The 13,557-nt window shown below is 46.2% G+C and overlaps 1 protein-coding gene across 1 annotated transcript in view; it reads right to left on the bottom strand.

Annotated features, from left to right (window-relative positions):
* EFCAB6 (EF-hand calcium binding domain 6) overlaps positions 1–13,557 on the bottom strand; it is a 165,367-nt gene that overhangs the window by 53,189 nt on the left and 98,621 nt on the right. The window contains exons 19-20 of the mRNA XM_031938646.1: positions 10,299–10,395; positions 3,753–3,871 (exon numbers count right to left, since the gene is read on the bottom strand). Of these exons, the coding sequence (XP_031794506.1) occupies positions 3,753–3,871; positions 10,299–10,395 (216 nt within the window). The remainder of the gene's footprint in view (positions 1–3,752; positions 3,872–10,298; positions 10,396–13,557) is intronic.

The raw sequence follows: 13,557 nt of genomic DNA on the forward strand, positions 1-13,557 counted from the left end.
AACTATGGCGGACCATGTCAAGCTGGGAAGGCTTCAAGCACAAATCCCTTTGTGGACCAGAGCTACTCACAGGGCTCAGCCTGAGAAGATGAGTTATGGGGCTATGGATTTGAGGGCGGGATCCTCTGCAAAGATGGTCTGCTAAAACATGCAGTCCCATGCTGATAAAGTCATAGTTCCTTGAAATAATAATAACTAGCATTTATGTTGCCCTTCAAAGTTGCAAAAGCCTTACAAGTCCTATCTCATTTGACCCTCCTAACAACCTTGGTAAGGAGATGTTCTTTTTATTTCTTTTTTACAAGTGGGGGAACTAAGTCTTAAATGAATTGCTGGGGGACACCCAGGCAAGATACAGCCCAGACTCAGATCCAGAGAGCAAAAGCAAAGCTGGCCACAGAGCCAGGTTAGGGTAAAGGCCACACTCATTTCATTCATTCAATAAACTGTTCTCAAGGGCCCCTCCCAACTGGGAACATGGAACTGTCCTGGGTCCTGAAGGGGAACTAAAGATCAATGGAACCCAGTGTGACCAAGAAAGGAAGAATGTGCATGAAGACACATGATGGGATTTAGGGATGAAGGTGCTCAGCAGCCCCCTCATTCAACTCCATCCTTTTATATAAGAGGAAACTCAGACCCACAAAGAGAAATGACTCACAGTCAGGTGGGCAGTAAGTGGAGAGCTGGGCTTCATTCCCCAAGCCTCATTCCGACACCAGACTGGCACCCAGGGGAGTCCACAGAGAGGGTGGGGGCAGGGATTCCAATGCAGATGACATGGAGTGCCATTGTGCCTGGAGGCCCCTTTGAAATCAAAGCTGCTCAGAAAGAGTGAGCCTTCAGTGCTCTGGGGCGGCTCCCTCCCCCTTTCCTGCTGCAGACGCCACAGTCTACTGTCGTTACCTTTTCAGTAACTTTCAGACAGTCCTAAACTTCCTATCTCATTTTCAACCAGTTGGACTGTTGATTGTAATTAAAGAGGAGGCAAATGAAGAAGCAGTCTAATTTGGCCCAGGGTTGGAACCAAAGAGGAGAAATAGAAAAAGGGGTGTGAAAGAATGTCACACTGCCTTGCTAAATTAGAACCACAACAGCCCACTTGTTTCAAAATGCAGCCAACATTTTAGCCTCGACTAGGAGAACTGGGAAGAAAAGTAAGAAAGTACATGGACAGCCCAGAGAGCAGATGAGTCAGGGATGCAGGACAGGCAAGGAAGTCACTCCTCCTCCTCCCAGAGAGTCTGTCTCTTATCTATAAAACTAGCTTAGATGTGACTACATCCAATGTCTCTTCTAGACTTAAAAAATAAAAACAAACCTAATGGCCCTATCACATGAGGGCAGGGGTAAGACTTATTTATTAACTTCTTATTATGGCTTTTATTATTACTCATCTTGATAATATTAGTTAATAATAAATTGTTATTTTATTATTACTTTCTAATCTTTTTTATTTTTATCATTACTATTTACTGCGTATTAAGCTCTGGAGACATAAAGAAAGACAAAAACATGATTGCCTGCCTTCAGTGAGCTTACATTCTATTGGAGACACAAGTCACTGGCCCAGCCTTACAAAGGAGCAGGGAAGTGACGGTGGATGGGGATAGGGCAAGATAAGAAAGCAAAAGACTTCCATAGCAAACAGTGTTTATTGTCTGGCTGACTCTCAGGGACTCAGTTTCTCCCTCAAAAGAATGAGACCAGAGCAGGTGATACCCAAAGTTTTTTTCTGCCTCTACTACTCTAACACTATACATTAGGGTTACAAACCACTTTCCTCCCAACAGCTCAGTGAAACTGGGAGCTCAAATCTTAACTGATTTTATAGGAGAAAAAGGAGACAAAGGGATGAAGAACTCCATCCAAAATTCACACAGATTGTAAATGTCCCATCTTGGAAGTCCCTTTCTCCCAACTCCAGCCACTGATGCCAGCTAAGGATTCCTCCCAGCACTGACATCCTCTACTCTGTTGTGGGAATTTTTTATTTCCTTTTATTATTTAGGGTTCAGAAGCACTTCTTCTTGCAAATTTGGGTTAATGGTCACCTGACCTGGTCACACCTGTCCCATAGTGTGTGAACACTTAGTTGTTGTCAGAGCTCTAACTACTCCCTAGATAAGAAATCAAAGGAAGAATCTCAACTCACCCCGACTCCCAGCAACTTCTTAGAAAATCTTTCCCCTCCATCGGCCACTTTGTGAAGCCTCTAAATGTTGTTTTACCTGTTACTTAACCTGGTTTCCTTATACAGTTTGCTGGATGACATTTATTTCCTATGCAATGTATAAGATTATGACTCTCTAACTCAGTTTGTTTCACTTTTATGCCATGGAAGGAAGGGTGGGATTGTGGATTCAGCTTCTTTCCAACATTTAGGGCCTAGGAGGAATGTCCAGGACTGCCAAATAGAAAAGAATCACTCCTCTGTCATTCTGTCTTGACTCTGCCCACTAAGAGGGCTATAGAGGGTCCTAATCAAGATTGGGTTTTCTCTGAGGACTGAGCATAATAAGAAAACCGAGATTTCTACCTCTATAATTTCTTCACTGTGCTAAATCTCTGTTTGGCAGCAGTTAACTACCACATGCACTCAGAGAGCAGTTATTTCTCCCATAACATAAGGTCTTTCAGTTCTGACATTCCCTGTTCTAATATCTCTCCCCCAAACCCAGCTCTGAGATCCGTTGTTTTAAAAGAATAGACATTCTAGCCTAACGTTTCCACAACTAAGATGAATATGAAAGATGTGTGGTCTTGACATATATTAATTGAGTCTATAAATGTTGGTCTCAGTTTGGGGACATAAAAAGAATGTCAGAGCTAATAGGGAACTTAGAACAGGGAATGTCAGAGCTTAGAAGATGAAATATAAGATCTGGGAGGAGCCTTAGAACAGGGGATGTCAGAACTGGGAAGGGTCTTAGAACATGGAACATCAGGATTGGTAGGGAGGAACCTTAAAACAGGGAATGTGAGAGCTAGGGGATTCCACAGAATGAAGGACATCAAAGCTTGGAGAAAGCATATGGCAAATAATGTAACCAACCTGTCAGACAATAAGATTTCAGAGATCACATTTTTATATATATATATATATATATATATATATATATATATATATATATTATATTGTATATTATATAATACATATATCATATATGATATACATTATATATTATATATAATATATATTATATATTTATTATATAATATATTGTATATTTACATATATACATACATAAATATATATATATATATATATATATAGCCTTTTAACCCCCTCATTTTGCAAAAGCTGTCCCTGAGGCAAGCAGAACTCCTGCCTCTTCTCACACAGGTTGGGAGGAAGCTTGCTGGGAGCTTGAGCACAGGTGTACTGACTTCCTGGGTTCTTGTCTCCATATTTTTCTTCAGACAACTAACCCTATTTGAGCCCTTCATACTGGGGCTACATCTATTTGAAAGAGACCTGTAGACCACGGGAGATTTCTCTTTAAAGACAGGACACACATCCTGTGTGTGTGGCAAGAAGGTGTTCACTATCTGCATAAAGGGAGGAAGCTTTTCTCAGTCATAATTCCATAAACCGGTGAATCACACATCTGTCCCGGCTCTATCTGGAGCTATGACTATCTCTAGCTCCCTGATGCTATGGAGGAAAAGCTAAAGACACTCCTTCACTGCAGCGACAAGTTGCCTGAAACAGTTAGAATGGCAGAGAACTAGGGTGAGGACCTGCTTACCTCGCCCACAGCTTTTCAAATTCTCTCGGTGTGATGGGAATGTCAAACCCAAACAGAGCATTCCGTATATCCTTTCGTCGCAAAATCCCATTGCCCTCACTGTCAGTTTCTAGAAAATTCTGCAACACACAAAAAAAGGGATTAAGTCAGAACTCAAAAAAAAAGTAAGATTCAGAATTTCTTTTCAGAGAATAGAAATAGAAATGCATATCATGCAAAATATGTATCTATTTTCTTTGTCATTGTTAAGAATAAACTTTAGAAACCCAAATTTAAAACATCTTAATGTTTTAAGGGTTGGGGTCTTCCAAGTTCAACCTTCTCTGGTTCTAGAACCCCAAGATTCTGATTCCATGGAGCTGTGATTCTAAGACTCTAAGATTTCATAATTCTGAGACTCCAAGACTTTAAGATTTCATGATTCTAAGACCACAAAACTCTCAGATTCCATGGTTCTGAGACCCCAAGACTCTAAGGTTCCACGCTTCTGAAACTAATATATTGTTTTCTGTTTAGTCTTTTTGGTACTGGATCCACTCATACTTTTCAGTTTAAAAAAAAAACACCAAGATGTAAAGTCAAAACAAGTTGCTTTCATAGCCACTGGATGGGGGAGCAATCTCTGGAAATGGATGCCCCCACCACCAATTCAACGTCCCTTCATCAAAATGGTCATCCCAAGTTCTCTACAATGAAAACAGACTTGTTCCTATCTTTAAAATGAGGTCATCAACAACTCAAGATTAAGCATAGTCCAAGATGCTGGTAGTGGACATGCATAAAGCACTTACTGGATATCAACCAGTGTGCTAAGTTATAAAAGAAAAGCAAAAATAGTCACATTATCTATAGACCCAGAGAGAGAACACGCAGCAAGCCACTGCCCTGAGTGGGACTAGAAATCAGGTCCTCTGAGCTCCAGGCTGGTGTTTGAGCCCCCATCCTATTTTTCTTCCTCACCTCCCCTGCTTCTTTTCCTTCTCACCACTGGGGGATGAGAGGTAGGTCTGGCTCCTTTCCTTTTATTCTCGTGAACAAACAACACAAAAAAGACATCGTGTTTTAGTGGTTGCAAGGAGTTGCCATGGTCAAAAAGAAAGAAAAATGAAATCTTGAACGACTCAAATCTCATTGCAAGAAAATAATTTGCAGCTCAGAGTGCCCACAGCTGACAGATCATAACCCCACCTCCTATTCCTCTGGCTCTTTCAATTTTTACAAAGAAATTTTCTCCCAATCCTGTGAAGTGAATAAGGCAAGAAGTACTGAGAAATCCAAGCATGGATTTGCTGGGAACCATTTTATCTTGGTTTTCTCATCTGTAAAATGGGGCTAATGATATTTGTGCTCACAAATTCATGGAGCTATCGTCAGAGCTGGGAGCCAGCTTAAAACACTGAATGTTCTAAGGGCCCCATAGTAAAAGACTGAGGTGAGATCAGCGACTCCAAGCCCAGGACCCTATCAACCACTGGGCAATACTGTTGCCTATATCAGTGGGCGGGAGAGGAGGAAGGGAGAGGGGGAAAGGAGAAGGGTTTACTGCTCTTCTGGATAGGGAGGCACAGATCTGACACAGGGGCTAGCGTTTTCCCTTCTAAGATTATCTTCCATCTACCCTGCCCATCACTTTGGGCTCCATGAGGAGGAGTGCTCTCCGAGGGCAGACCATTTTGGCTTGGGGTGGTTGGGTGCATGGGGAGTTCTGTATTAGTAAGCAAGGTGGTGGCCTGGCCAGGATGACTGTTGCCTTCATGGAAGGAAACCCAGCAAAGAGCTTACACTGATTCCTGCTTTGTGATTCTGAGACGCCAGGACTTTAAGATTTCATGATTCTAAGACCACAAGACTCTAAGATATATACCTCAACAGCGATACTGTATGAGGATGTATTTTGATGGAAGTGGATTTCTTCAACAAAGACAAGATCTAACTTAGTTTCAATTGATCAAGGATGGACAGAAGCAGCTACACCCAAAGAAAGAACACTAGGAAATGAATGTAAACTGCTTGCATTTTTGTTCTTCTTCCCAGGTTATTTATACCTTCTAAATCCAATTCTCCCTGAGCAACAAGAAAACTGTTCGGTTCTGCACACATAGATTGTATCCAAGATCTACTGTAACCTATTTAACATGTATAGGACTGCTTGCCATCTTTGGGGAGAGGGTAGAGGGAGGGAGGGGAAAAATCGGAACAGAAGTGAGTGCAAGGGATAATGTTGTAAAAAATTACCCTGGCATAGGTTCTGTCAATAAAAAGTTATTTAATTAAAGAAAAAAATAAAATAAATTTTTTTTAAAAAAGACTATAAGATTCCATGGTTCTGAGGGCAGAACTCAGAGCAATGGATAAAGGGGTAAAGTATCTGCATGAGCTGCCTCCCCATCAGAGCTGCTCAAGGGGAGAATGGGCAGTCTCAGGCAGCTGGTGAGCTCACTACCTGTCCCTGCAGCAGCTGCATGGTTCCCTTGGGTATTCTGGAGAGGGATTCACATATAATTCACAGGGCAGGGAAGATGACCTTGGCAGCTCCATGCCATTTTAAGAGAGCAGACAAGTTTATGGGTCCATTTTTCCAGGGTGTGGTGGGGCTGTGAAACACGGACCCAATAGGCTCTGGAGAATGGAAAATGACTACCAATTCTGCATTCTTCCTACTGAACCAGCCTTCCTGCCCTCCCTTCTACTTATACCATGGACCTTTTGGGATCAACCTGGGGGCTTAGCCGCTATTTATAATGTTGTTTCTATGGGGAAGTGAGTTCCAAGTTCCCAACAACCAACTTGCAAATTAATTTTTGGAACATGGCCCATTTGCAAGTTGGGGAGAACAGTTACTGCATGAGTAAGGAAGACTAAAATTACTTTTGCTTTATTCAATATCTTTAATAATAAGTGAATGCTGCTTGGCTTTCCCAAATGCCCCGAGACTGGCAAAAGTCTCTGACTTCCAGAAGGGTCTCCCCTCAGGGCATTAAGACTTCAAATTAGGAGCACCCCGTAAACTCCCAGAAAAGTAGAAGGAGAATGATGGAAAGTGTACTGAGTGGGAGCCTAAAGAAATCTGGGTTCAAATTCTGCCTCTGGCACTTACTAGTAGGAGAACTGTGAGTTCAGTTCTTGGAAATTCAGTTTCCTTCTCTGTAAAATAAGGCAGGGTGGACGGCAAGGTCTGGGCTAGCTCTAGCTGCCATGACTACTGTCCCCGCTTTGAAGGGTATGCCGGGACATTTCAGCTCCCCAAATCAAGGAGACAAAAATGGAAATTGCCATCTGAGTCGAAGTGGAGAATTTTCCATTTGGCTGGTAAATGCTCTGGAAGATTCACACTGAGGGCGTAGGAGCCAATCTCGGCTATTTCGACAGCTAAGTCAACGAGACACTTCCACAGAAACTGTTCCAAGTTTCAGTTCCCTGTATCTAACTGAAGTTCAGCTCAGCAGATATCGATTTGGGGCCAGAGAGGGGCGATCTTGTGGCAATACAAGACAGGTCTCTTGATGTTTTTTACACAACATATCCCAGCTCCCACCCCTGCACCTTTGCATGGCTGCCCCTCATGCCTACAATACCCTCCTCCCTCACCTCAGAGTCCTTCTCTTTCCTTAATACACAGCTCATGCACACCTGCGAGGTCATTCCGTATCCCCCACCCCTATGCTCTAGTGTCCCCCCATGTAGTATTGCCCTACCTTATATATTTGTAGTTTAGTAATGTGTGTGATCATATCTGTGTTTGTAGCTATATTGTACACATTTACATATCTCTTTGCATCTCCCTCTAGAATCTAAGGCCCTCGTGAGGAGGGATCGGTTCCATCTTTGCACAGTACCTAGAACCATGCCTGGCACCTAGCTGGCACTTAATTAAGGCTTGATTTTTCCCTTCTGGTTCTAAATTTCTGTGGCTGTAGCTTTTTTTAAACCTTATGCTGACTCTCTGAACACTCTAAGCCTCAGAGACAAATTCAGAAGACATTTCCAAGGAATTGATCGACCTCCTCCTTCTCCCTCCCTGCTAGTCTTTTCTTTTAACTTTCCCATATTTCCTCTTTCTTCCCTTCCCCTGTTCATCACCATCCCGAGAGAAGAAGCTTATCCAAGGGCTAGCCATGACCCAGTTTTGTGCTTGTGCCTTTAACTGTGACCCAGAGAACCCTCTCTGCCATGCTTCCTGTCCCTCCGATTGCCCTTTTCTAGAAAAGATGCGTTAGGAGGCTGAGAGGTGACCGTTGATCCGGGAGCCCCCTCAGTTACAAGAATCCGTGAGGGGTCACAACCCACAGGTTAAGAAGCTGGGCTTTAGGTGAGACACCTCCGAGCCAACGACTGCTTTGTCTTTGAGTCTGTACCAAGGGGGTCTCACATCTTTTTTTGGGGGGGGGCAAGTAGATGGGGACCTCCAGGTTAGGGAAGTCCTTCCATCAACCCAGATCAGCTGCTGCCCTGCAGCTCACAAGCCCGAGTTCCTTACACATATTAAGAACTTAAATATTTGTTGGATTGACATTATGTAAATATTTTATATGTTAAGCACTTATAATTTACATGATTATTCTAATTCAAGTCTGGCCTATAAAGTAGCTCCCTCCCAACAGTCTCTCTTTCTAGACTCATTTATTCCTCCTCCTGCACGTGAGCTCCCAGCCAAACGGGTCCCCACACAAGACACTTCCCTCTTGCCTCCAGGCCTTTGCCCAGGCCGTTCCCCGTCCAGAATGCTCTCCCTCCTCCTGTTCACCTCCCAAATCTCCAGTCCCCTTTAAAGTTCAGTGTGAGGACTGCTTTTCCATGGGGTTTTTCCTGATCCTCCAGTTGTTAACTCCATAATAAGGATTTGAGTGAGATCTTGAGATGTCTGCTTCAGATGGATGAGCCTCCCTCCTCAGCCTAGAGGGCAACGCAGGTCCATCTTTGAGCAGAACTGGGTCACAGCCTAGCATTAAAAGAGACAGACTGAGGGCAAGGAGGGGGACCTTTGTAGATGGGAGGAGCGGCAAGTGGGATCAACCATCCCCAAATCTGCTTCCAAGCCTTAATTAGTGAGCTGATCCAGAAAGAACTGGGGCAAGGGGAGAAAGAAGAAAGACAAGGGTGTCCTGAGGCTGGGGAGCAGCCATCAACCCTCTCCAGGCACGTGGGGAGCAGCCATCGCCCCTCTCCAGCCACGTGGGGAGCAGCCATCGCCCCTCTCCAGGCACGTGGGGAGCAGCCATCGCCCCTCTCCAGCCACGTGGGGAGCAGCCATCGCCCCTCTCCAGGCACGTGGGGAGCAGCCATCGCCCCTCTCCAGGCATGTGGGGAACTGCCATCGCCCCTCTCCAGGTCTCCTGGGAGGAGCCTTTTCCCCACCTGGGAATCCTCAGAGAAGACTTGAGTTGAAGCCACAGGGACTCCTGACTCTTCAAGCCCTGAGAAAAGCTCCCGAAAACTGCCCAACATTCCCCCAGTCTCCACCCTCACTCCAAGCTGGCTCACTTGTCCTTTACCCAAATGTTCCCAGAATCATCTCGGTCACCTGCAAAGCCCTTGGTACAAAGCCTAGTGTCTAATCAATACCAACTCCCTCCCTGTACCCTGAATTTCTCCTTATCATTCCAAGTCTGCGGGTTCCCTGGAAGTAGGGATTAGGGCAGGAAGCAAACGTTCTGCCTCAGTCCCGGGGGCTCTGAGCCCTGGTGACGGTCCTGCTGGCTACTGTTTAACATAAACTTTATAAAGCAGCCACAGATGGGACCACATGGATCATGGGGCCCATACTAAAGAAAGAATTCCTTATTTTAACAGGGCTCCAGATTTACAGCTCTCCAGAAAGGGAACAGAGAGGAGGGCTGTCATCCAGCCAACTGCAGCCCCCAGCAGCCCCGGACACCCCAAGGACCAGAACGACACATAAATGTTTTATAGAATTCTCAGGGTGCTCCTCCCCCGCAGAGAAAGCAGAGCAAACACTAGGCACTTAATGAATGCGCTGCCATGCCTCTCTTAGAGGGGCCCTCCGTCCTTCTGTTTGCCTTGGAGCCTCAGAAACCTTTTCCCTGGACAACCTAATTGTGCCCGATACAGCTGTGCTAAAAAACAGCCGGCACATGGTCTGCAAATCACTTTACTACAAGCTCCAACAACCTCATAAAGTGGGAGGGGAGGTTATTCTCTCCATTTTGCAGATGGGGAAACTGAGGGACAGAGAGGTGAAGTGTCTTGCCCAGTCACTCAGTGAGTGTCTGGGGTAGGATTTGAATCCTAGACCTTCCAAATCCGAAACTTTGTCCAGCACCCGCCTCTCTGGGCATCCCCATCCACAAACTCCTGCAGAGAATTACTTGCCCACCCAAGATCCTGAGTGTGCCATTGGTAAGCACGTGACCCCACCACGTTGGCCTGGGGGGGGCCACAGCAGACCCCGCCGAGCTGGGGCACAGAGTCAGCCGGGTCGGGATTGTCTTGGCACAACGGGGGTCCCTGCCCTGCCAGCAGAGCGGGCGCCACTGTCCCTGCCACACGGAAAGAGGCTCTTTGCCTTAGAGAAGACGCCCTTCTTACCTTAGACAAGTCAAACCACCTGTTCTTTGCTTCCGAGACCAGGTAGTTATGAGCCTGATCACAAGCCAGCTCTGAATCTGTGGTCTTGGGCTTGGGCCTTGGAAAGGGAAAAATAATAAATCAGTGTGTTTTCGATGAAAGGAGATCACGAAGCTCCCAGGGGCCCAGCACCCCCCCTTCTCAGGGACCCCTTCCCCTCGGTGTCAAAGACACAGCTTTGCGTCTGCTATTTCACATCTGGTCTAACTTAATTCTTGTTTCCCCAGCTGCATGTTTGGAGAGCCTTTCTAAATTTTCTTTGTCCTCGTTTATTTTCAGACGGATGCTGTTCAGCTCTCTTGCAGCCCCTCAAAACAAATAGAGCTCATTTATTCCCTGTGAAAACCAACCACGACAATAACAAAATGTCTAATGTCTCAGCAAGGAACCTGAAGCATCCCCTTTTCTCCCTGCATAGCTGAGCTGGAGGCAGAGGGCATGCCCCACTATGGCCACATGAGCTCCCTCAGGCTTGATACGGTTTCACAGGCTCTGCATTGATACCCACTGCACTCGCCAGGAGGAAAAGGGGAGCCAGAGAACTGGGTTCAAATTCTGACTCTAGCCCACACTTCTCTCTGGGCACTTCATACCCCCCAACCACCGAATGCTGCCCAATGAAGGTGATACATCCTTCACTTCCTCCCAGGGGCAGGGGCGAATTGGAGGTTCGGTGCTTCCTAGGTATGTGAGCTAGGGCAAGCACATCACTTTCAAAAAAAATGAAACGGGATCAGGGAGCTCCAAGACCACCTTTGGCCCTAAATCCTGCTCCAAGAGCACCAGGCCAGCTCCGGCTCTCTCTCTTCCTGTCCGTCCAATCACGTGGTATCCTTCCAGAATCTCCCTGCCTCTGGGTCTCCATGCTCAGCCCCTCCTTCCCCAGATGCTAACATTCTGGTTACGTGTACATTAATTTTTAATACACATTTCTTTATGAATCACGTTGGGAGAAAAATGAGAACAAAAGAGAAAAATCACGAGAGAAAAAAACCAGAAGAAAAAGAAAGAAAAAGTGAACATAGCCTGTGTTGATTTATAATCAGTCTCCACCGTTCTCTCTCTGGATGCAGACCGCATTTTCCATCCAAAGTCTATTGGGATTGCCTTGGATCACGGAACTACTGAGCAGAACCCAGTCTTCCACAGTTAACCATCGCACATTCTTGTTGTTACTGTATACAGTGTATTCCTGGTTCTGGTTCTTTTTTTTTTTTTTTTTTGCTTATTTTACTCAGCATCAGTTCATGTAAATCTTTCCAGGCCTTTCTAAAACCAGCTTGTTCATCATTTCTATAACAACATTACTCCATCACTTTCATGCACCATAACTTCTTCAGCCATTCCCCAACTGATGGGTATTTACTCATTTTCCAATTGTTTGCTACCACAGAAAGTGCTGCCATGAACCTTTAGCACATGTGGGTCCTTTCCCCTCCTTTATGGTTTTCTTCGGATACAGACCCAGCAAAGACACTGCAGGATCAAAGGGGAGGCACAGTTTAACATAGTTCCAAACTGCTTTCCAAATGGCTGGATCCCTTCACAATTCCACCAACAATGCATCAGTGCCCCAGTTCTCCCACATCCCCTCCAACATTCGTCATTATCTTTTCCTGTTATCCTGGCCAATCTGAGAGGTTGAGGTGGCACCTCAGAGTTGTTTAGTTTTCATTTCTCTGTTCCGTAGTGTTTTAGAGCATTTTTCCATGTGATGAGAGATGGCTTTAAAATTTGTATGTCCGTGTCCTTTGAGGACGCCAGGCACAGTGATGAACACGCTGCTCTCCTCGTCCAGAAGCTCCCCCTGTGCTGGGGGTAGAAAGTCCTGCTCAGACCTATTGCAGGGCCCGAATGCGGCTCCTCCTCCCTCAAAGTCCAGGGCTCTCCTCTCCAAAGTGACGTGTGGGGAGGGAGGTGACAGGGAATGTTGGGACATCATTGCCACCGTCCAACAGTGGCGTGTGAGCACCCCCTCCACCCTGACGCTCCCAGGCTCTCTCTAGGATGGGCTGAAGGTCGGCTCCCCAGCCTGCACTTGTGCTGGAAGGTCAGGCGGTCCCCCACAGGGGCAATTCCTCCTAAAAGTCCTCAAGAAACCCTGGGTGGGGCAGGAGCTCCCAAGCCTTTTCTTGGTGCTTCTCATTTAAACAAACCACCCAGAGACACCACTAATTCCTAATCAGGAAACTCTCCTTACCAAAGGCAAGGGGACAGTAACAACTCCCTAACACAGCCGGGATCACACACTCCCAGCAAAGGGCAGGGTGGCCATGAGCCCGTGAGGTCGGGAGATCCGTGTGCTGACTCACGGCCCGGGCCGAGAGCTTGGATGTGCCCGACCTCTGGGAAATGGCAGTCCCCACGTCACCCCCCAGGCAATGGCAATGTCCTGTCTCCTCCTGCCAAAACAAATCCACTTCCCTTCACTGGTGAGACACTGAGCGGGATTAGGGGCTTTCGGTAAATTCACTTTGGGGCCCCATCAAGCTTCCCGGGTCAGGCTGCTCTCTGGACCGTGTCCCGAGTGAAAAGCAGCGCTCGGTGGAAAGCGGTTTCCTAAAGCCTGGAACCTGGAAAGCTCTTCAGGAGGGCTTCTCAAGCTATGGCAGGCCATGAAGGGGAATGCAGGTAAAACCCTGAGGGACTTCTCCATCAAGCATAATGGTGATAAAAGGCCAAGCAACCTTGTCCCAGTCAGCTCAGCTTCTCTATTCTGCTCCCAGTAGCACCTACTCCCCAGTCAGAGCCACTCCTCTACCCCACCGGGTCTGTCCCTCTGTCTCCTCAGCTGTCTCAGTTCGGAGCAGCTCCTGGGGTCCTCTTCTGCTCCCCTTGCTCTCCCTGCCTCTGCTGACTTCATAACTATGGGGTTTTGACTTACATCCAGTCTCTCATGAAAGCATCAATCTTCCAACTCCCTAGCTTTTCCTCTGGTTTCCCCTGCCCCTTATCAGGGTCCGCTCACGTACTAATGAGCCTCGAATGTAGGTTGAGAAACTCAAGATCCACATTTCCATCAGCTGTCACACAAGCCACATAATATTGTCTCATAGTCATCAGGAAGTTCTATGGCGGTCTCTCAGTTTCAACCTCAAAATGCCCCTGACAGTTTTGTAAATTAGACTGTAAATTAAAGGTAATAATGCCTATGAGCCATCTTTGCCTTCCTCTTGGTATGTTTTGTACCCCCAAGGAGCTCTTTCTCACCATTCTGTGC

Source organism: Sarcophilus harrisii, chromosome 5 (genome assembly GCF_902635505.1).
Source record: "Sarcophilus harrisii chromosome 5, mSarHar1.11, whole genome shotgun sequence".
Classification (NCBI taxonomy): Eukaryota; Metazoa; Chordata; class Mammalia; order Dasyuromorphia; family Dasyuridae; genus Sarcophilus; species Sarcophilus harrisii.